Source organism: Pholcus phalangioides, unplaced genomic scaffold (assembly GCF_987345545.1).
Source record: "Pholcus phalangioides strain wild (caught in Gottingen) unplaced genomic scaffold, Ppha-v1.0 ptg000003l_1, whole genome shotgun sequence".
In the NCBI taxonomy this organism is placed as follows: domain Eukaryota; kingdom Metazoa; phylum Arthropoda; class Arachnida; order Araneae; family Pholcidae; genus Pholcus; species Pholcus phalangioides.
In genome coordinates, this window is record NW_028301596.1 from 53,386,165 (window position 1) to 53,407,717 (window position 21,553).

The window sequence follows — 21,553 nt, forward strand, 5'->3', positions numbered from 1 at the left end:
TCAAACAGTGAATATAGGAATTATTTTCTGCTTTTAATTGTGCTGTAATGGCCCAAAGAATAAAAAAACACATCCGTCTGAACATATTATACAAACCTAGGCATGTAAATAAAATTTGTACAAGGCAAAAAAAATTTGAGTACATTTTGTATACTGTCATTCAAAGCATAACATGAATGAAAAATCTACTAGAATGTGGGGATAGAAAAAATTCTCTCCATCAAACTTTGTGTTATTTCATTGTCTTTTTTTTATTCTTTAAATGTAAAAACTTTTTCCTTTTTTGAAATTTTTCGTGCTTAAATTGATTTTGAGATGGGTTGTGGATGTTGTAAAAGGCATTGTAACTCTTACTTATAAATGACGTAATGTAATTACATCTCAATTGTAGTTACTCTCTCTCACATAGCTGGTGACAAATTTGCAAAGTTATTCAAAATTTTTTTGGTTAGCAGAATGGGTTTGAATTTGATTCAATTATTTCATACTATTATGTAAAAATAAAGAAAAGCAATTTGGAAGAGTTCCATTGAAATGTAAAAACGGTTCATTCAGTTTGCTGATAATCAACATTCATTGTCCATTCTGTTTCTTTTTAAAAATATTTTGGTCACAATTTTCACTAGTTTTGAGGCTGTGATCAGTGCTGAGCGCTACCTATGTTTTTCCCTGATGCCAACTAAAAATATTCCATGTTTCTAAGTAACCGAGATATTAAAATTCAAAAAACAGAGAAGTTGGGAAAAAAGTGGCATTAAATACGTGTAAAAAGATTAATCTGCATTTTTAATACTGTTTTTTTTTTCATAAATTTCCTCAGTTTTTTTTAACTCGAATATCTCTGTGAATATTGCACTTAGAAATGTAGAATTTTTTAGTTGGCATCAGGAGAGACAGGGCAACAACTTTCCAATTGAGTTCTTTAGCACAGGGTGTCCGTATAGAAAGTTAAGTTTTATTTTAATAACTATACAACCCCTTGCAACATGAATAACATATCTGAGTACTACACGTTATTTGGATACTTTTACTAATAAGAATTAAGATCAACAGTTCATAGTAAAATGCCATATGCCCTGTTACCTATGCACCCTGTATAGTAGCTGTATTGGATTAACTCCATGTGACCAAAGAGAAAAAAAATAATATAGATATATATATACTAGTTTTTCCTGTCAAATTTTAAAGAAGAAAGATTACTACATCATTGAATGATGGGTTGCCGCAGCTAACGCAGCCGTAATTATAACGAAAAACTATGCCACTTGGTGATAACCCAAAATCATGCGTTTCTGTTTTTTTTCAGATCTCCAGCCACTACTACTACTACTAAACCAAACATGCACCTTGTCCAAATTCCTCTGTGAAACTGCTAACGAATTGGTACATGTTAGAATGTGTGTGTGTATGTGTAGTGAACCTTCCGTGAAGTTTGTTTCTATGTAATGCTTGTTATGTGTAAGTGCTACCATCTGCAATCAATTTTTTTTAAAACTGAGTTTTTTCTCAACTTATATGAGTGAATAATTGTAACATTATAGGCCTGTTGTTCTCTGCGGCGAGACTTTTTAATAGGGAGATCGGCTCACATTCGCGCCTCAAAGTTGGGAACTGCAGAAAACCAACTTCAGCCGACCACCACTGCGGCAACGGTGGGGTTTGAACCCGAATCCTCGCGATGCGAGTCCATCACTATGACCACTCAACCACCACAGTGGCAATCTCCAGCCACTGAAATTTGAGCATAGGCTATGTCATGAACCGGGTGATTTCGGGCTTTGGCCATAACATATAGATAAAACACAATAACAAGTGTTAACTGTTCCTTGAAATCGATATGCACATGACTGTGACACAAGAATATTTTTGACATTGAACAAAACAAATAACGTTGATAAACCTTTTTTTTTCTTCAAATGCATTTTGTTATTCCACATAAAAATAATTAAGATTGATTTTGCATGCTATACGATAGAAAAACATAACATTTGATTCATCCATCATCATCCATGTGCTCCAGTAATAAGAGATCCTGCTCAATACTATCTGAACACCTGAAAAAGAAAGGAACAAATATTTCAGAAAAAACCAGTCTTCATGCACGAAATTAGTACAGTGGAATTCTCATTCGAAAAAGAGATCGGACCAAATTTTATTCATCATAGATCTAGTTCAATATCAATGTTCCTTCTAAGCTATCCTGACAAAATTTCTGAATACCATTGGTGTGGAAGTATGGTTAGGTGACCATATTCCATCGAGCAAAATACTGAGACTTTGGATCTGAGTGTGTGCCACAGCCCCCTAGGGACATAACCAATTTTTGTTGAGAATGTTGTGGTTGAGCTGCCTGATGATTGCCTGTATAGTGCTTTGAAGTTGTTTCTATTTGGGCACTGTTCTAGGGAACTGTGGATATATGCTGTCGTGGTGGGGGGGGGGGGAGAATATTCGGAGAACGTATGTATATGGCATGCGCCTTACCATCTTACCATGCACATCGAAAAAAAAGAATTGGAGCAAATATTGGTTAAGGCAGCAGTTCTCAAACTCTGTTTCCCGCAGCTTCCTTTGCATTAATCAACATGTCTGTGGCTCCCCAGAATAGTTCCAACAAAGACCTGCTCCAAACACCAAACATATACACTTTAAGAACCACTGAATTTAGGTAATCATGAATCTATATGCAGGGAATTTAATTTTTTTTTTAAATAAAGGAAATTACTAAATCATAATTCTGTGTTTAAAAGAAATCTATCATAAAAATTTGCGTAATTTTACAGGAATCTCTCAACGATCGCACGTACTCACTTTGAGCCATCAGATTTCATTTCTGTGTCAAATGACATTTGACTGGCTTGATCTAAAATTTGTTTAGGGATTCCAGCAAGACGAGCCACATTGATACCATAACTTTTCGAAGCCACACCACTGGTGATGCTGTACAAAAATGTGACATCGCCTGATGAGTCATTCGTGCCTTCTAGAATAAAAACATGGTTTATTACACTTTTTTGAATTTTTATATTTGAGACATGAATTTCATGGAATAGAAATTTAACAAACGTTTAGATTTGATTTAGGAAAAGTAAATAGAACTGTTTTTTTATATTGGACCTTTGAGAGAATTATCATTTTAATAGTAAAGGGTTAATAATTGATATGGAATTGTTCATAAAATGTCCAAGGAGTAATTGTAGGATTTGAATTTCTTATCGTTTTCCTTTGTTAGATTAAGCAACACCTTTATAGGCAGCAGAGTGTATTAGTTGTTGCACATATTGCAAGTGCAGTGAAAGTTTCACTGAGGTACTCCTAACAGCTAAAACTAATGTGGTTTTTGTGGTAATAAATGTTTAATTTTTATTGTATGAATCAATTGTATACCTTCTTCATTTCTGACATAAAAAGCTGTGTGGCATGTGCAAACATTCTCTGGAAATGTCTCCTGGAGCTCGCTCGCAATTCGAGGGTAGTGTGTCACAAATAATGTGATACACTTCACCTGACAAAAAAGCAAGGAATAAATAAAATCATTAAAATTAATAAAACATACAACCGACACGAAATTCAGTACTTTGGCAAACTGATAGTAGTTGAACATCGTGCTCTAGAGCAGTTGTTCTTAACCTCTTTATTTGATCGCGCCCACAGTAAATTTATATTTTAGCTTCACACATTCTCACATATTTCTCCTTTCAATAATAATTACATGAGGAATCAATAACTTGTATCATAGAATAGAGGTTTCCAACTTTTAGGTCGGGCAGAACCAGGGCCGCAACTAGAAACAAAAATTTACTTCTTTTTTCGGGGTCAGTACCCATTTTGGTGCCCCACCCCCATTATTTTGAATCGGAAAAAGAGTAAACCCACACCCTTCCTGGTTCAGCACCTAGGACACCAGATCCCCCTGCCTTTCCTTACTTGCGGTTACCTTGGTAGAGAATGTTCTGTGGAAGCCAAACAGAAACAAATATCTCTCCAACATAGCTATTTTTATAAAAGCACCAATGAAAAGTTTTACAGCTTTTGATACTATACACTCCTGAAAGGCTCTTGTGGAAATCGGTATCATAGAAAATCTTCTACTACTGTTTATGGACCCAGACCAAAAAATTGAACCCAATTCCCCTTCCATGGCCTCCCGCTGGATAGCGGGTTACTTCCATTGAGAGTGGAAAGGGTCAAACTTGATTACGAACTACCATAGAGCAGGGGTGTCTAACAGCAACATAGGAGCCTGATGTGCTTGAGCAACTACGGTATTTTGGAAATTTTTAAAAAAATTTTGATTACGGAAAATTTCGACATAAAGCTCAAAGACAAGCACCCACAAGTCTAAAATACTTCTGATGTTCCTGGTGTCTAACCTTTTGGGTTTGGGGAATACAGTGTATTGGATAGCATTGGGAGAAGAAAAACTGTTTTGGAGGCACAAATAATAGCTGAGGAGAGCACCTTAAAAGCAAATTCATCACTCAGAGTCCATAAGAATGAGCCCACTTGTTTCCTCCCTCCACATTAGTTACAAAAAATATCCTAGAAACACTTGTTGGGTCATGTTTAGATATCCCCTCCCTGCTATAGAATATAAACCCCTTTGGGTTCCGCAAAAGGTTGTACAGGGATCTTTCGAATGTGTTTCAGAATGAAGCAAAAATTTGTATATATATATATATATAGAGAGAGAGAGAGTGGTTATAACAAAGCCTTTGCCCCTCCCCCCCCCATATTCAAACTTGAGGGTCCTTGGATAAGTGATAATTGAAAAACACTGCTTTAGAATAATAATTCTGTAGCTGTGCCTGGCAAATGAATCAGCGATTTTTAGTTTTGGTTCGGACTCGGATATATGTGTCTAGCTATTTTTACACATTGTACAATTGAATCTGAACTAAAATCGATAATTGAGAAGATAATTAAAGAGAAGAATGTACCTTAGTTATCATGTAATGTAAAACAGCATGAGCGATCGCAGCTCCATCATGAGTACTGGTCCCTCTACCGAGTTCATCAAGAATCACCAGAGAGTTTGACGATGCAGATGAGATTATATTTGAAGCTTCAATCATTTCAGTCATGAAAGTGCTCCTCTTGAGGAATATGTTGTCTTCAGCACCCATTCTAACATATATACCATCAAACAAAGGTAGAGTAGCGGACGCTGCTGGAACGAATGATCCTATTTGTGCTAATATAGAAATAAGAGCTACCTGGCGGACATAAGAACTTTTTCCTCCCATATTTGGGCCAGTAATGATCATGCATCGTTTGTTATGGTCCAGATGCGTGTCATTCTCAACATACTGTGTGGTTTCACCAATCAGTTTGCAGATGATCGGGTTTCTTCCACAAATAATTTCTAGTTCACTCCCATCACCTTCGGTTACTACTGGTCTACAGTATCTTTCTTGCTGTGCGAATTTACATAGAGAGAAGATGCAGTCGATCTCTGCAAGATGCGAAACAGCTCTTTTATATTTATAGAAAAATGCACTAAAGCCATCTAGAAACAAGTTCCATGCTTCACTAGAATGAACTGCCAGCTCTTCAGTGCACTGCTGCAACTTCATGCAATACTCGTTGACTTCTGAGGACCTATAACGTGAAACCTGCTTTGTGGAACTTATTTTCAACCAATTTTTGGGAATGTGTGATAACATATTATTTTTAACTTCAATCAAGTACTTCTGGCCCATAACTTCAACGTACTTGAAAGTGAAAACACCCAAAGTCTTGGCGATACTGGTTCTCAAGTCATCAAGACTCTTTTCAACACAAAATATCCTTTTCTTACAGTCTACAATTTTCGGAAATCTCGCAACATCCAAGAAAATTTCAGTCTTGTTTCCTTCCCTGTAAGAATGAGAGAAATAATTCGTAAATCGTATGATACACGCATTAAAATATTCATGTAAAAGAGGAAGTGTGAATGTTACAAATAATGATTTTCATGAGACCAAAGTTAAATGAGAGCTATAAATTTTCATGAGACCAAATAGCTTAGCGATCCCATTCACGAGGGACAGCACATTTTAAAGAGTTAAACACATCTTTATTTATCAGTGTGTGCATAAGAGAGGTTCAGACAATGCATGAATAAAATGGTAATGTTTTTATGGACATAAACATAAATATTTAAAATTCATATATATTTATAAATATATTTAATATTTTATGTTTATAAACATAAATATATAATAATATTATAACAAACATAAATAATAATAAAGAACTTCAGAACTTTTCCCATGATAAAAGACGTAATGTAATGAAATCATAAAATTTTATGTCATGCTTAGACTCCAATTTAGCAGTCACATTTTAAAAATTTTAAGTGTCCATACTGATTTTATAGTTGCAATAGCGACCTGGCACCTGAGATTTGTCAATCCCTGGTCTACCACATCCCCAAAGAAAAATTTGACTTTTCAGTGACTTATTTGGTGACATTTACAATTTAATACTCATTATTTGATGAAATTAGCAATTTATCACTAGTTATTTGGTGAAGTTGAAGACATTAACACTCTTTATTTTGGGGAATATCTCTTTGATTTGCAAAATGAAACATTTCGCGATATTGTGCACAATGACTACTACTAAACCACACATGCAACTCGTCCATATTCTTCTGCGGAACTTCTAATGAATGGGTACATGTTGGAATGTGCGTGTCCGTGTTGTGAACCTAATGTGAAGCTTATTTCTCGTGTAATGGCTGCCATAAGACTCCTATTTTTCGAATTATGAGTGAAGAATAATGATTGAAGATTTTACTGTGGTAGGCTGTGCGCAATAACTATAGAAAATTAAAATCCTTGTTTTTGCTGCTTGCTGTGATGACTTTTTTTTAAAATAGAAACAGATTCGCATTCACGCTTTAAAATCTGAAAAATAGAGAAAACAATCTTCAGTCAACCACCACTATTGCTACTTGACTGTACATACACCTTGTAAACATTCCTCTGGGGGAATTTCTAATGAATTGGTACATGCAGTAACGTGTGTATAAGTGGCCCTAACATGTTTATGTTGTCAGAAATATGCTTATTTAACACCTAGTTATAGTTGTGCATACACAAAAAGTAGCAGTTGGACATGCTCTGAACTGAATGGTAGAAAAAATTTGCACCACCATTGCAAATCATGTATTTACAAATAAAAAGAAAGAAAGAAAAAGCATAAACCCTCCTTCTGAGACACCATAGAACTCCTTATATACTTATGACAAAAAAAAACCCATCAAAATGTAGCTCTAAATGTAGGCTCTTATCTGTAGGAACCACTCTGTTAAACAAAATAAAAATAATGATTAAAACTTCAAACAAAACCAGGCTTGCTGCAACAAAATGTCAGCATTGTACAATAGATGAAATAACTATAAATAGAGCATTACTTTGCTGCCTTTTCGTCTATGTTTTTGACAAAAATTTCTATGCCATCAAGCAACGGAGGAATACTGAGTATGGTCTGTCTGAAGCTATGATCACCTAGATCCGCTTTCAATGCTTCTGATACATTAATTATGGTACTTCTAATTTCCATCAGAGTTTTTGAAAGATTGAGAAATTCAATGCATGAACACTAGAAAATTTCAATAAATACATGTAAGTGTTAACAATTTAAAAATATCTGTACTGAAACTATGTACATACAAAAATCTCAAAGAAATCATCGGAAATAACCTAATCATTAACCCTCCATCAAGTGCATATAATGTGTGAGATGAAGCACAAACTATTTCTCCCCCAATCTGAATTTTTCCCTGATCCACAATAGCTTTTATGATTTCAATAACCACAGTATCAAATCGAACACATAATTGAAATGGGTTCAAGCATTTTACCTCATTTTCAATTCCACGAGGCAGATTTTTGCTGATCTGAAGGATTAGTTGCACCCGATGGTGGGTTAAGGACTTTAGGGGGTGGGGAGTGACCCAAAAGTGAAAAACAAATTCAAGTTTTCATGTAAACAATGTATTGATGCTAACTTTATCAGTGTTTTACCCTCTGATAGAAAGCCGCACATAACAACCTTTCCAAATCAGGGAGTTTCATCAGCATCTTGCGCAGAATATCCCAAACAGGAGAATCGGAATGAATGATAGCTGCTATAGAATCCAATCTTTGATTAATTTTCCTGGAAAAGGGCACAATGAAAACTTATAAATCTCGTACAAATGACTTGGCAAAGTAATGAATCATGCTTATTTCAGATTAAGATGCATATGTACAGGGTGTCTCAAAAAGATACACACAAATTCATGTATTAATTCATTACAAACAAAAGAAAGGTCTAAATTAAAAAACAAATCGCTATCGATGCAGCATACCTGAAGAAATAATTTCTTTTATTAAGTATTCAAACATACTGAGATCATGAATAATGCTCGATTGATGTAACATTAGTGATTCATTGGAAGAATCTGAACCACTACCACAACTATTAGTTGTGCCATACTGGCACACATTTGGATGCAAATCTAGTATCATTTAGACATTATTTGTGCTACGCAATGGTTCTCTGCCCCATGGAAACTCATCATGATAATCCTATAAAAGACCTGTTTGTTGTTTATGAATTTTTATATATTTTTTGGGACAAACCTTGTATACTCAGACAAGGAGAAAAGGTAATTTAAGTGTTGTAATTTCCATAATAATGCTACACTAATAAATAAGCCACACTAAGAAAAATGACCGGGTGGGGATTTCAGTAGAAACGCAGCAACTTTTTACATGCTGCAGCTTCATATAAACCACATATAATTTTCATTCGAGAGCTGAAAAAAAGTTGATTTTGAATTAAAATTGAATGTTGTGTGTTTAACTTACTGTTTTCTTTGAAAATTTGATGGTATGATGCTACATCTCACATCATTGTCATTTTTCTGAAGTAAAAATTTGATTTTCAAGTATATTAAAAAGAAACACATAAGATTTTGTTAAAAAATACATTGGAATCCCACAAAGTCAGAAAAAAGAGGTAATTGAATAGAGCGGGAAGTTGAATTAGCCGCATAAGCCCGACATTAGCTTTTAAAGCTATATAAGCCACACCATAGGATGTCGCACAACATACCCAAAGGAAAATTCAATGCCTTTTCCATGATTCATTTGGCGAAATTGGTGATTTAACACTTGTTATTAGGCGACATTATTGGTGATTTAACACTTGTTATTAGGCGACGTCATTGGTGATTTAACACTCGTTATTTGGTGATTAAACACTCATTATTTGACAGATTAGCTGTTTTGCTCGCAAAATGAAACATTTCATCAAGATCTCACGCAATGAAGATTGAAAATGGAAACCCTGGTTATTTCTACTGCTTGCTATAGTGGCATTTTTATTATTATTATGAAATAGAAACTAACTCATATTTGTGCTTTAAAGTATGTAAGTTACAGAAACCTATCTTCAGTCAACTACCACCGCTACTACTTGACCATAGCCTGATAAGGAACCCAAGATTTTCAGCGATAAAATCAAGCACAAGAACTTGCCAGGAAAAATCCAGAAGTAAATTCCTAAAAAAAAAAGTGACCTTTTTCTCACTTCCTTACTTTTCTACGATGGAAGACACTCTGTTTGTCACTAGAAATCATGGCACATCAAACAGAACCATAACTATGGGTAACAGTAAACCTTCATTATAGTGGTCGTGATGGGAGGCTTGAAAAATAATATCCATAGATCTGTACCGATCTATTATTTTGGTATATAAATAGGAGGAAGCTTTTTCATGACTTTTATATGAAACATAAGCAAATTATACAAATAAGCAAAAATAAATGTAGAATATGTTAGATAATTCAACATACTCTACAGCTTTCAGTGGTTTCAGAAGCCATGACTTCAACATTTTCGCTCCGAATCTAGTGGATGTAAAATTGATGGTCCAAAAGAGACTTCCTCTCTCGGTGAAATCCACAGAATTGCTGCAAATTTCTAGATTTCGGATGGTGATTGCATTCAAAGACATGAACTGAGTTGAGTTACAGAGAGGTTGGAATTGCCTGGAAATTCAATCATAACCAGTTGATAACAAATAATAAAAGAAAAACTATACACAGTAAAGTCTATAGGCACTAAATTTTTAAGGAATGCTCACACACATTTTCATTAATCTACTCTAGCATCAAAAAACATTTCTCAAACGATTTTCTATGAACATTTTTTTTATGAATGGAATTGACTGTATAATGCAAAGCAAACACAGTAGAACTCCCTTTTGCAGACACTGGCGGGACAAAAAAATATGTCCATAAAAAAAGAGATGAAACAGTGAAGAGGGGGTTTTACTGTATTTCTGTATGTTTACACACATACACACACTGTATGTAATCATCACAATCTTTGTGATATCACTTGATCATTTTTGTCAAAAAACGATCGCTTTACTTACACAAGCTAATTACATCAGGATCTGCAGTTCATGGCTGATTCCAAACAGCTCTTTGTTTACACCTTTTCAATGCTCCCAGCATAAAGAAGAAACCTGAAGCTATGGTCAGGTATTATAGCTAATGTTACATAAATTTTAGATCTGGACTTCCAGAAATAAGTAGGTATTTGAAATGATAGTACAGCTGAATCCTGTTATATTGTGAGTATCTGACAACATGATTTATCCCTATGTGATAACCTCACCATAATAACGTAAAAAGTTGATTATATAAATTTGATGGAAGAGTGGGATCATAATGATGCCCTCAATATACTGTACTTGGTTCTTTAGTATATTAAGGCCCAGTATAAGGGTGTTTAACTGTACATACACTTTTTTGAAATGGTGACAAAAACCTGAATCAGAGTTACCTCCATTCTTGCAATATAGATCCCAAATCAAACTCCTTCAGGTAGGATATCAGAGCAGACAAGCAGCATAAAACAAGTGGTGGTAGAGACAGCACGTCTTTGAGGTGATTGCTCTCACAACTATGAGTATTATCAGTGACATAATTTTTCGTGGAAAAGAACTTTGAAACAGCAGGCAATGCAGTGGAAAACTCAAAAATGGCATCTTCTTTCCTCTCCACTCTAATATTCCCTCTGGTTAACGAACTGTAAAAAAAATGAATACAAAAATGTGTATATGTGAACATCAATTTCATACATGATTATGTAGAAAACTTTAGGAAATGCATCTTTTGATCAATTTTCTAAACCATACTAACTAATAATGAGGTTTTTTTTCTTTCTTTTTTTTCAACTGCCCCTGCGGGGAATCAAACACAAGTCCTTTCACTTTCCCTGAACGCCCTAGACCACTAGACTACAGAGGCACAGAATCTCTCAATCTTTCCTTGGAGCTAGTGTACACTGAAAGGGACCGTACATGGACGGCCGGACCAGACTCAGGCCAAGTCAAGTTTACAACTGCTAACGTTACCACCAGATGGTGACTTATACAAGGATGACGTCACTCTCCGCTACCATACGAAGGGTTTTTTTTTAACAACAGTCGTTAAAAAAAAACCCTTCGTATGGTAGTGGAGAGTGACGTCATCCTTGTATAATAATGAGGTTACTTATCTTTTTTTCTTCATGCAAAAGCACAAAATAAGTTCTTAACTATTTTACCTTCAAAAATATCTTTCAAACTCACCTTGCATCGCAGACGTTTGTTATTAGGTTTTCTGTCTTAGAGCTTAGATTCGTCTCAGGTAACAACAGTTCCACTGGATTAACTTGAGCAAAAATATCTTCAAGTTTAGAACGAGGTGCATCATCCTCGAAAGAAGCGAACATAACATTCCCAGTAGAAACATCGACAACCTAAGTGTGTTGATAAAATTAAATGTTAAATATCCCTTGAGATATATTTTCTGTAGATGATAAATATTATTGCGTCAGCTTAATTTCTCGTAGATGGTGGATGTGCATTAGTTATGCCATGGGTGCACAAACTCCAGCTGATAGGACAATCAAACCTTTTTAAAAATTATATCTGGCTCATATAGAATCAGTATAAAATATTTAAAATAAGCATAAAATTACATAGAGCTGCTAATATGAATAAGTTGAAATGTTTTGCCTGTCAAAAATTGTAAATTACCCCCCCCCCCCAGTACCTTAGCGTTTCATTTCACACAGGTTTCATTGCACATATTATTATAACAAACCTTATAATATAATAAAACAATATGGAAGACATACCATAACTCCAATGTTGACAGCATGTTTTCGCTGCCCATTTAACTCTTCATCGCAAACAGTCAAGAGGTTGCCAGAGATCATAGGAGCTTGATACGATAGCAAATCATCAACTGCAGGGTCATCATCAAAACTTGCATAAAATCAAGGATAAATGTAAATGTGCCATGGAACATCAATAAGTCTCATCTATACAAATACAGAATCTTTCAGAAAAGCAAAAAAACGTCAATAAAGGATATCTTCTCCAATTAGAGTTGATTGAGTGTACAGAGCGTGAAGCTTTCTAGAAAATAAAGTGTTCTTTGTGTCTCCAGCAGCTTTGGTAGCTGCAGTCTCTGTCTGATTCACGACACCAACTTTGTAGCCTTTGGAAACCAGTCGTCGGACATGAACTGCCAGACGTTGAACAGGAAAACTCGAGGTGAACAAATTATGATTCATGAAACATCCGAAACCCAGTTCTTTGGAAGCAATCTGTTGAACAAAGTAAATAAATACAGTAGAGTACACTCACAGGATACCCCAAATATAACATTCACTGTCGATATAGCATATAATTTCATAATCCCCGATTTTTGTCTCATTCACTTCTATATATTTTTACCTCTGTTATTACATACCCTGCTTTACACTGTGGCTATAACATATGGAAAAGTCTCCCTCAAGCTAGAAAAATAATTCGGATATGGCATAATTCCTTCAGCTAAACATTACTAGACCTTAACGTTGACTCTGCACATGGGTTGGGAGGGAACCACACATGAAAACTTCTTACCACTGAATCGCAAGGAAATCACAAAGAGTAGTCACCACTCTCTCTAGAGGTAAGACCTTATCTTCAAGAGGTGTTGGCACTGACTATCGTCTAATAACCCTGGCATTGTGAAAATTCTGTGCGTAACTGGTGTTGTGGTGTGATCTGGATCCCCAGCACATATTAAAGCATTTAAAAAGTTGAGAAAAATAGTTTTCATAAAAAACAATGTGTTTTTTACATGATTATTTATCTATCAATTCACTAAATAATTTCCCAAATTTCTTTCAATTGCGTTACTAAACTAAAACAATCAATAAAATCATTACTAAGACACGCATTCAAAAGAAATGGAGAGATATGAGTTTTTTTCAGGATGATGTCACTTTCCGCTATCCATGCGGAGGTTTTTATCAGCTGGCTGATGCGAAGATGAATTTAGGAAAGAGAGAAAATTCAAATTTTGCGGAGATTCGAACCCACATCCTTTCACTTGCTGGATCAGTGCCCTAAACCACTACACTACAAAGGCAACAATTCTCAATCTTTCCTTAGAGCTTGTGTGCACGTGCTGAAGATTAAGAATCATTGCCTTTGTAGTCTAGTAGTCTAAAGCACTTACCTGGAAAATGAGAGGATGTTTTCAAAATGTACCTGGGCATCTTCCCCAAAGATTCTATATTTATATCCACACTCTATGAACAGAATGGCATCCGGATACTCCTTCTTGAAATCAAGGTATTGTAATTCCAGCGGTGTGTACCTGCAAAATATAAAAAACCCCACATTTTATAAGTGATATACATAGGAAGGAATCAGTATTGTATAAGTCAAGATACTGTTCTACTTCAATTAAGATAATGATCTTGACTCTTTTTTACATCAATTTATTTAAGACTAAAGGCTAAAATAAATGTCACAAGGTAGAGGTCTGTGTATGTGAGAGAGAAAGAGAGCCTCAAATGCATCTGAGAGACATCTTCAGCAATCAACAATAGTTTATCAAGCGAAAAGGAGGTACAATGCCCTCTGGTGGTGAGAACATTTGCATGGTTCTTTCTAAACATAAATCATTTACTTAACTATGTGTAATATGTATAACTGCCTGCCACTTTTCATAGCGATTTGACTATTCTTTCTTGTTGCATGATTTTTTTTTTTTCACAAATTACAATTTAGTCATAAATGCTTCATATTTTTAAAAATATATGATTTTCGATTGAGATTCAATCAGATGTTTTTACCACGTCTAAAGCTGATCCCCCTATTCAACGAATTGGTACATGTTAGAATGAGTGCGTATGTGTTGTGAAGTTTGTTTCCGTGCAATGCTTGTTATCGTACTGCCATCTATTTTCAAAACTATGAGTGAGGTGTAATGATTGAAAATTTGTGTCACTGTGTAGGCCTGTTGCTCTCTGCGGCTAGACTTTTTAATGGGGAGATTGGCACGCATTTGTACCTCAGAGTTGGGTACCACAGAAAAACAACTTCAGCTGACCACTAATGTGGTGTCGGTAGGGGTTTTGAACCCCGGGTCCTCATGATGCAAGTCCGTCACTATGACCACTCAACCACCTCAGCAACATAGAAGACCGCTGACTAGGGTTGCCAGACGTCCTCATTTTTGGTGTCATTTTAAGGGTCTTCAACAATTTTTATGGTTCCTCTGTTTTCTATTCTGCAGGTTTTGAAAGCGTTCCAAAATACCATCGAGAGCACTAAAAAACAAGGTTATATTATTTGAAATTAAAGACACACTTATTGTAACTAGGATGCCTCAAGTAAAATTTCTTTTGCTTACGTACTTCTGTTTTTGAGATTTCTTAGAAGGATCAACGTTATTTTGCTCTGTTTCATCAACTCTTTGATGATCTTGCAAAGATCTGTCAGCACAGAAATTCTCTCCACAAGAAGCCAATGGAAAATCTTCAGCTTCTTTTCTAACTGTGCCAGTATTTGTGATCGAAGTTCCCATTTCAAAACAGAACTCATCGGATATACGAACGTCATCTTCATCTACAGATGTAATAGTTCTACATGCAAAATTTTCAAGTTTCTTCAGAGTTTCTGGGAGAATTTTCGAGTATTCTTCAGGTAAATTCCCTGATTCTGGTTCCTGAATTTGTCCTTCTGGAGAAATTTTGTCCTTTAAAAGAAAAACATATAATTATAACATAATATAACTTATTATAACAACACTCTATATAATATTAACATTCGAGACATGCAAAAATGCAAAACACAGAATCAACGTATCAATTAATACAACTTATTGAGTCGAACTTTCTTTTTCTGACTACTACTACACCACACACTCATCTCGTAAACATTCCTCTGAGGAATTTATAATTAATTGGTGCATGTAACAAAGTGTATCACGCCTATATCCTGTGTGGCCTGTACAAGTTCATCATGTCAGAATTTCTAAATCGGTGATATCCAACAGCATCTAGCTTGAACGATTGGATCATTATAAATAAATTTGATAAATCAAACGTCCAATTATATGCACATAAGTCAATTGTCCTACTGTAATCATCAATATAAGAATTGAATCTTGAATTTGAATATGAACTGTCCTCCACTGTCAGAAGCAGCCTCCTCTCTCCATGACACTTCTCTAACTATGAATGCAGGCACTGCCTAACTCATGGAGAATCTTCAATTTGTTCCTGCAAAGCTGTCATCATTGGTGGCAGCCCAAAGTTCGCTCTTGATCTAGACAGTAACTGCGAGAAGTGATCATCTGGATGGAATCCTATCGCCTCTTTTTGTTTTAGTATGAGAAGGAAAATATAATTGGGATGCATCTCGTTCTGTTGCCTCTGTTTTATGCCCCCGTTTGCTGCGAAGAGTATGTAAGTTAGCTTCCAGCAATCTCACTAGAAGCTGTAATCACATTTTTGTTGGCTATCAATCTCACGCTTATTCCAATAATGAGCTTTATTTTGCTCCACTATTCTGTAGTATAATTCATTTTCTGACTCCTGGCAACTTCAATCTATCACCATGTAATCCGCTTTTGTTTAAGCCAAATTGCAATATTTTGATGAGAAAAACCTAATGTCTAAAATTCCTATCTCCCTCTCTCATATCCAGTAGCGAGACCCCACTTTACATCATTGGGAAATTTATTTTTCCCTCCATGAGTGGAGATAGACTTGAAAGGCTTGAGGAGGGGTCATGATGATGCCAATTCATATATATATGCATATACATTAGATCAATCCGCTCCACCACCTGATGCTAGGGGAAGTCCTCCCATGTTTCCCCTCTTAACCAGGCAGCGTGTAAGTGGGGTCCATGCCCTTAAAGTGGATTCTTTCTCTCAGATTGTACATGTGAGTAACGTCATTCCTTTAGTAGTTAAGCTTACAGTTGTTATCTTCATAGTACTTTGACTCAACAAGTGTCATTTCAGCCATAAAGTCATTTTTTGATAAGAAATCGGAAGTCTAGTAGCCTCTAATGCATGTTTTTACAAGATTCTCAGAATATGTCTTCAAAGATTAACTCCAAACCAATCACTGGTCTCAACAAAGACAAAATCACTGTTGAAAGGTAATTTAAGCTGCTAAAAATGGTTCATGCAAAAAGGTAACCCACAAAATAAGCGATGAAGTATTTCTCAGCAGCCGTTTTGTATATACGAGACTCAAGCGTGTATGCAAGAGAGGGAATTTGCATTGCATTATTTTTTAAGAAATCATTGGCGGGGGGGGGGGGGGGAGGGGTCCAAATGGCATCAGTCCCAAAGTTCTGGCGATTATGGCGGAGAAACAAAGACAACATTGGACCCATTTAAATAAGCATTTAAAGCAAGGACTTGGCAAGTCTGAAAAAAAAAAATTAGCGACCACCCCAGACTCCTAAAGAACCAAGCATGGTTTGTCGAGACAAACAGTCCTAAATGAAATTCATCAGACATTCCCAAGACCTAATGATCGATTTTCCATGTCGAAAGACACGCTACCCAGAAATCACAATATTTTGTGTCATCCTTAGACTTGTAAATTTACCAATTACATATAGAAAATTTTGGGTGGCGATACCAATAGGTTTCTAGCTACCATGGTAATTTGGCTCCTGGGATTTTCCAGGCCCCTACTTGAAGTGTTAATGTTTAGTAAATTCAAAACAAAATTTAAAAAAACGAAACTACATCCCCCTACCCTTGAGAAAAAAATGTGGAAATAAAATCTTGTGCACACTACTGTGTACAGCCCTAGTCTATTGCCACAGAGACGATTTACTTACATTTTACCTCCAAAAAAAAATGCCAAGTCAGAATTAATTGATGCAGACCCCTACCGTGAACTTATGTAAGTTTTGTACACGTAATGTGAGAACAGCTTCGGTATAAGGGGCAGCTTGGCGATTTTCGGCGACTTTTTTTTCGGCGCTAAACATGTCCGACGACGCGATCAAAAGTCGCCAAGGCCGTCGTACACATTACGGGCGCCGAAAAAAGAAAAAATCGCCAGCATAAGACAAGACAGCATCAAATTGATCGGTTCGGATATTACGAACTTTATCTTTCCCGTCTGCATGTGCATGACACAAAGAAATGAGATGACACGCGGCCATCGTGATGATGTCCGTTCTTTTCCCTTAAGACTCACAAAATGATGGCCCCCTCGTCATCACTTCCCTGTGTGTCATACATGCGAACGGGCAAGACAAAGCTCCTTGTGGGGGGGGGGGGGGGGACGAACCGTTCAGTTTGATGCTAAGTCTTTCCCAGAAAAACACTGGAAACCCAAGCGGAAAGTGATTCCGAAGTTCACATAAATTCATCATGGGGGGGGCTCGAGCGAAAGTAATCTTCGTTGGCCGAAACATTCGTATGCCGAAGTATCACTGTAAAAAAGCACGTACATACCTTCTCTTCGATAGAAACCTCCGCATTCGACGCAGCAGTTTGAAGCTTTTGAGAGCTTTTCCGACCGAAATACTTTGAAATTTTTGATTGTGAACAACTTGAAACGTCATCCTCTTCACCCTTTAACTTAGCGCGCTTTCTTGGCATGGTTGGATTAGAAGAGCTCAATTAAAAGATAGACGTGATTTTATGAGTCTAGGGACATGATGGGGATATTGTTTACCAACAAACCAACAGCGAGTGCAATCGAATTATACAGGGCTTTTGGCTCGAGAGACCATCAAACATATAGTTCACTAGTGGGGGGGGGGTCATTAGGCAGAAACGGATTCCAGACTTTAAATTTAGTAAATTTATAAAACCATAATTTTTGAAACTTCTTCTGTTGACTGAAATATTCAGAAAAAAAAATTTTCTTTTAGATATTGATTTGATTTCGTCAAGACGTTGATGCTGCCATCTGTTGATACTACATTAAAACAGACATTATGACATACGTTTGCTGCCATCTAGCCATAAGAAAAAGTACTTAAACTTCTACATAGCTTGCCGTAAGGGTACCGAATCGAAAAAAATATTTTATTTCAATCACATGTTTAACTTTATGCATAACATTTAGCTTCAATCGCATTATTTTACGGCAGTGGTATCTAATCAAACTTGGCATGTGACTCCTTCGATTTTTTTTTTAAAACTCGATACAATGATAGCCAATGTACGGGGGGGGGGGGGCATAATTTTGGTAACCCCTCCCCCTGTAAAAGCAGTGCTTGTTATATGTAGTGCTGCCATCTGCTACCAGTTTTTCCCACTATGAGTGAAATGTAATGATTGAATAATTGTATCATTGTAGGCCTGTTGCTCTCTGTGGCGACACTTTTTAATGGGGAGAACGGTTTGCATTTGCACCCCTCCCCTTTCAGGAGACCAACTTCAGTTGACCACCATTGTGGCAAGCGAAGATGGCAGCACTGAAAAATCAGACACTAGATACACACTCAGACACTTCCGGCACAACTCACTGGGTAGTAAGTTGCCCATGACAATAGAAATGGTTTTGCTCGATTTGAAAGAAAAGATAATCCAAGGATTAGGCGGCAGACTCTATAAGAAGCATTACCCACAACAAAACTTCACATTAAGTTCATAACACATACACGCACAACTTCCAGCAGAACCTATCTTTTTTCACCACCTGCTTATCTCTCTTTGTTGAGACAGAGTGGCGGATCAAGATCTGGTGAAGAGAATAATCAGATGCTAAAATTTTTCGAAATTCTTTCTCCAAATCTTTCATTTTCACTAAGACTGAGTTTTACTGCTCATCTCATTATTCCTAAAAATGAGAGTAATTTCTTGCCCTTTGGTTTTCAGACCAGAATTTTTCACGCAGACCCTTCTATATTAAATTCATAGTATTGTTATCTTTATAAAAAGAAAACATTCATAATCAAGCTCCCAGGACTGGAGCCCCCTGTCAGCCTTCCTTAAAAAGAGGCCATTGATTTTAGCAGTCATGTAATGACTGGTAAGAGTGTAGGTAGTCCCCCAAAAAAAACTCTTCTGTCGTTTTCTATTATGTTTCGGATAATCTGAGTTTTTAGGAATCCGAGGTAGTCTGTGTGCCATTCACCTAAGATTATTAGATTACTACAGTGTTGAAAGGATGACGTCACTCTCCACTACCATACGAAGGTTTTTAACAACTGGCTGTTGTGTGAAGATGAATTTCTGGAAAAAGAAAATTCAACTGCCTTTGGGGGGGGCCTCAAACTCACGTCCTTTCACTTTCCGGGTAAATGCCCTAGACCACTAAACTACAAAGGAAACAAATCTCGCAATCTTTACTTGGAGCTTGTGTATACTGAACACACTGAGCTATATGTATACTTTACTTATAGCTCAGTGACTGAACAGGACCGTACATGGACGGCCGGAACTCTCAGGCCAAGTCACTGTTGACGCTGCCATCAGATAGCTACTTATGAAAGGATGATGTCACTCTTCGCTACCATACAAAGGTTTTTAACAACTGGCTGTTGCAAAGATGATTTTTTGGAAAGAGAAAATTCAACTAACTATGTGGGGAATCAAACCCAAATCCTTTCACTTTATGGGTGAATGCCCTAGCCCACCAGACTACGCACCACATCTAGACTATATCTTCGCACCACAGCCAGTTGTTAAAAACCTTCGTATGGTAGCGGAAAGTGACATCATCGTTTCATAAGTCTCCACCTGGTGGCAGCATCAACAATTGTGAGCTTGGCCTGACTCAGGTCTGGCCTTCCATGTACGGTCCCTTTCAGTGCACATGAGCTCCAAGGAAAGATTAAGAATTTTGTTGCCTTTGTAGTCTAATGGTCTAGGGCGTTTACTGGAAAAGTGAAAGGATGAGAGTTCAATTCCCCGCAAAGGCAGTTGAGTTTTCTCTTTCCAAAAATTCATCTTCACACCAGCCAGTTGTTAAAAACCTTTGTACTATAATGATTTATGAAGCAGACACATACATAGAGGTGGGGAGATTATGTGGGTTGTGCCTAAAATACAAAAAGCAGCTAATTTGGGGCCCTGAGCTGCCCTTCTTTTCCTACAGGCCCACAATGAAATAAGTGGCAAAAATCTTATTGCTCAGTACTTTCAAAATTTCAAAACTTTGATACCTAACAATTTAGCGAATTGTGTCACATATACATGGTGTACTTTTAATAAAATGATCATAAATCCAGCTTACAGTATACAATAAATAAGTCTGAATAACAAATGAGGACAGATTTATTAGACTTGTATAAATATGTTAAAATGGACGGATTGCATTCGATTCAGCAAAATACATACCGGGAAAATTCAAAAATAATAGAAAAATATATACATATATGCACTATAACAGAAGATTTTAAAAATCAAAATAAACCACACCAAGATAGAAAACATGTTTTTCCCTCGCATTAACGTGTATAAAACCATTTGAATCAATGAACCACATTATATACAGAAAATGAAAATTCAATTATATTACAGACCTTCTTAACTCTTACCTTACGCTTATAAAAATGAGTCGCATATAATGGAATTCATGAACGAGAAATATATATATATATATATATATATAAAATAATCCCACAAACAATGAATATAACATTATGAAAATCACTTTTCAAATTAATTCTACACGTCATTGGAATGATTCAGTCGTAAAAATGTGACAAAACATTGAACACCTATACATGATACAACACTTGTAAAAGCCTGATGCATGTACGGTATGTTTTTTCTTCGCTAGAAAATTAGATTCTCATTTAATATTTAATAACCGCTATGGTGCTCACTATGGATTTATATGCTTCAGATGAAGAATAATTAACCGAAACAAGAAACACAATTGCACCAATAAAATCACTGTATAATCATTGCATTTTGTGGTCATATCCAAAAAACAAATGCAGACCGTTCTAAAACTAATGCAGGATTTTAATCGCATGTCATTTTAGCCTTGTTGGATGAGCAGAGTAAGGAACCTAAGCCAGAGATTAATAAATTCCTATGAGGATGGCTGTACCATTCTACTCTGATCTACGTACTTATCCTCAAAAATCATAGTACAAACCAAGCAACAACGCCACAGCAACATTGAAGTGGTGAGTGATTTCTCTGTGTGTTTTAAATAAAGTCTGTCTTCTGTAATATCTAATAATTTGTATGTTTTAAATGAATTAAACCCAACCTACTTTGTGATAATCTCA

The 21,553-nt window shown here is 36.2% G+C and overlaps 1 protein-coding gene across 1 annotated transcript; it reads right to left on the reverse strand.

Moving 5' to 3' along the window:
• Positions 1-980: 980 nt before the first annotated feature.
• Positions 981-18,052, reverse strand: LOC149088818 (DNA mismatch repair protein Msh3-like). The gene is made up of 14 exons (XM_089250293.1): positions 17,811-18,052; positions 14,734-15,074; positions 13,580-13,688; positions 12,411-12,645; positions 12,172-12,302; positions 11,621-11,790; positions 10,831-11,076; positions 9,834-10,028; positions 8,016-8,148; positions 7,403-7,590; positions 4,941-5,859; positions 3,388-3,505; positions 2,812-2,983; positions 981-2,054 (listed from the first exon to the last, which is right to left on the reverse strand). The coding sequence occupies exons 1-14, from the start codon at positions 17,955-17,957 to the stop codon at positions 1,994-1,996; spliced, it is 3,165 nt and encodes a 1,054-aa protein (XP_089106419.1). The 5' UTR covers positions 17,958-18,052; the 3' UTR covers positions 981-1,993.
• Positions 18,053-21,553: the final 3,501 nt, after the last annotated feature.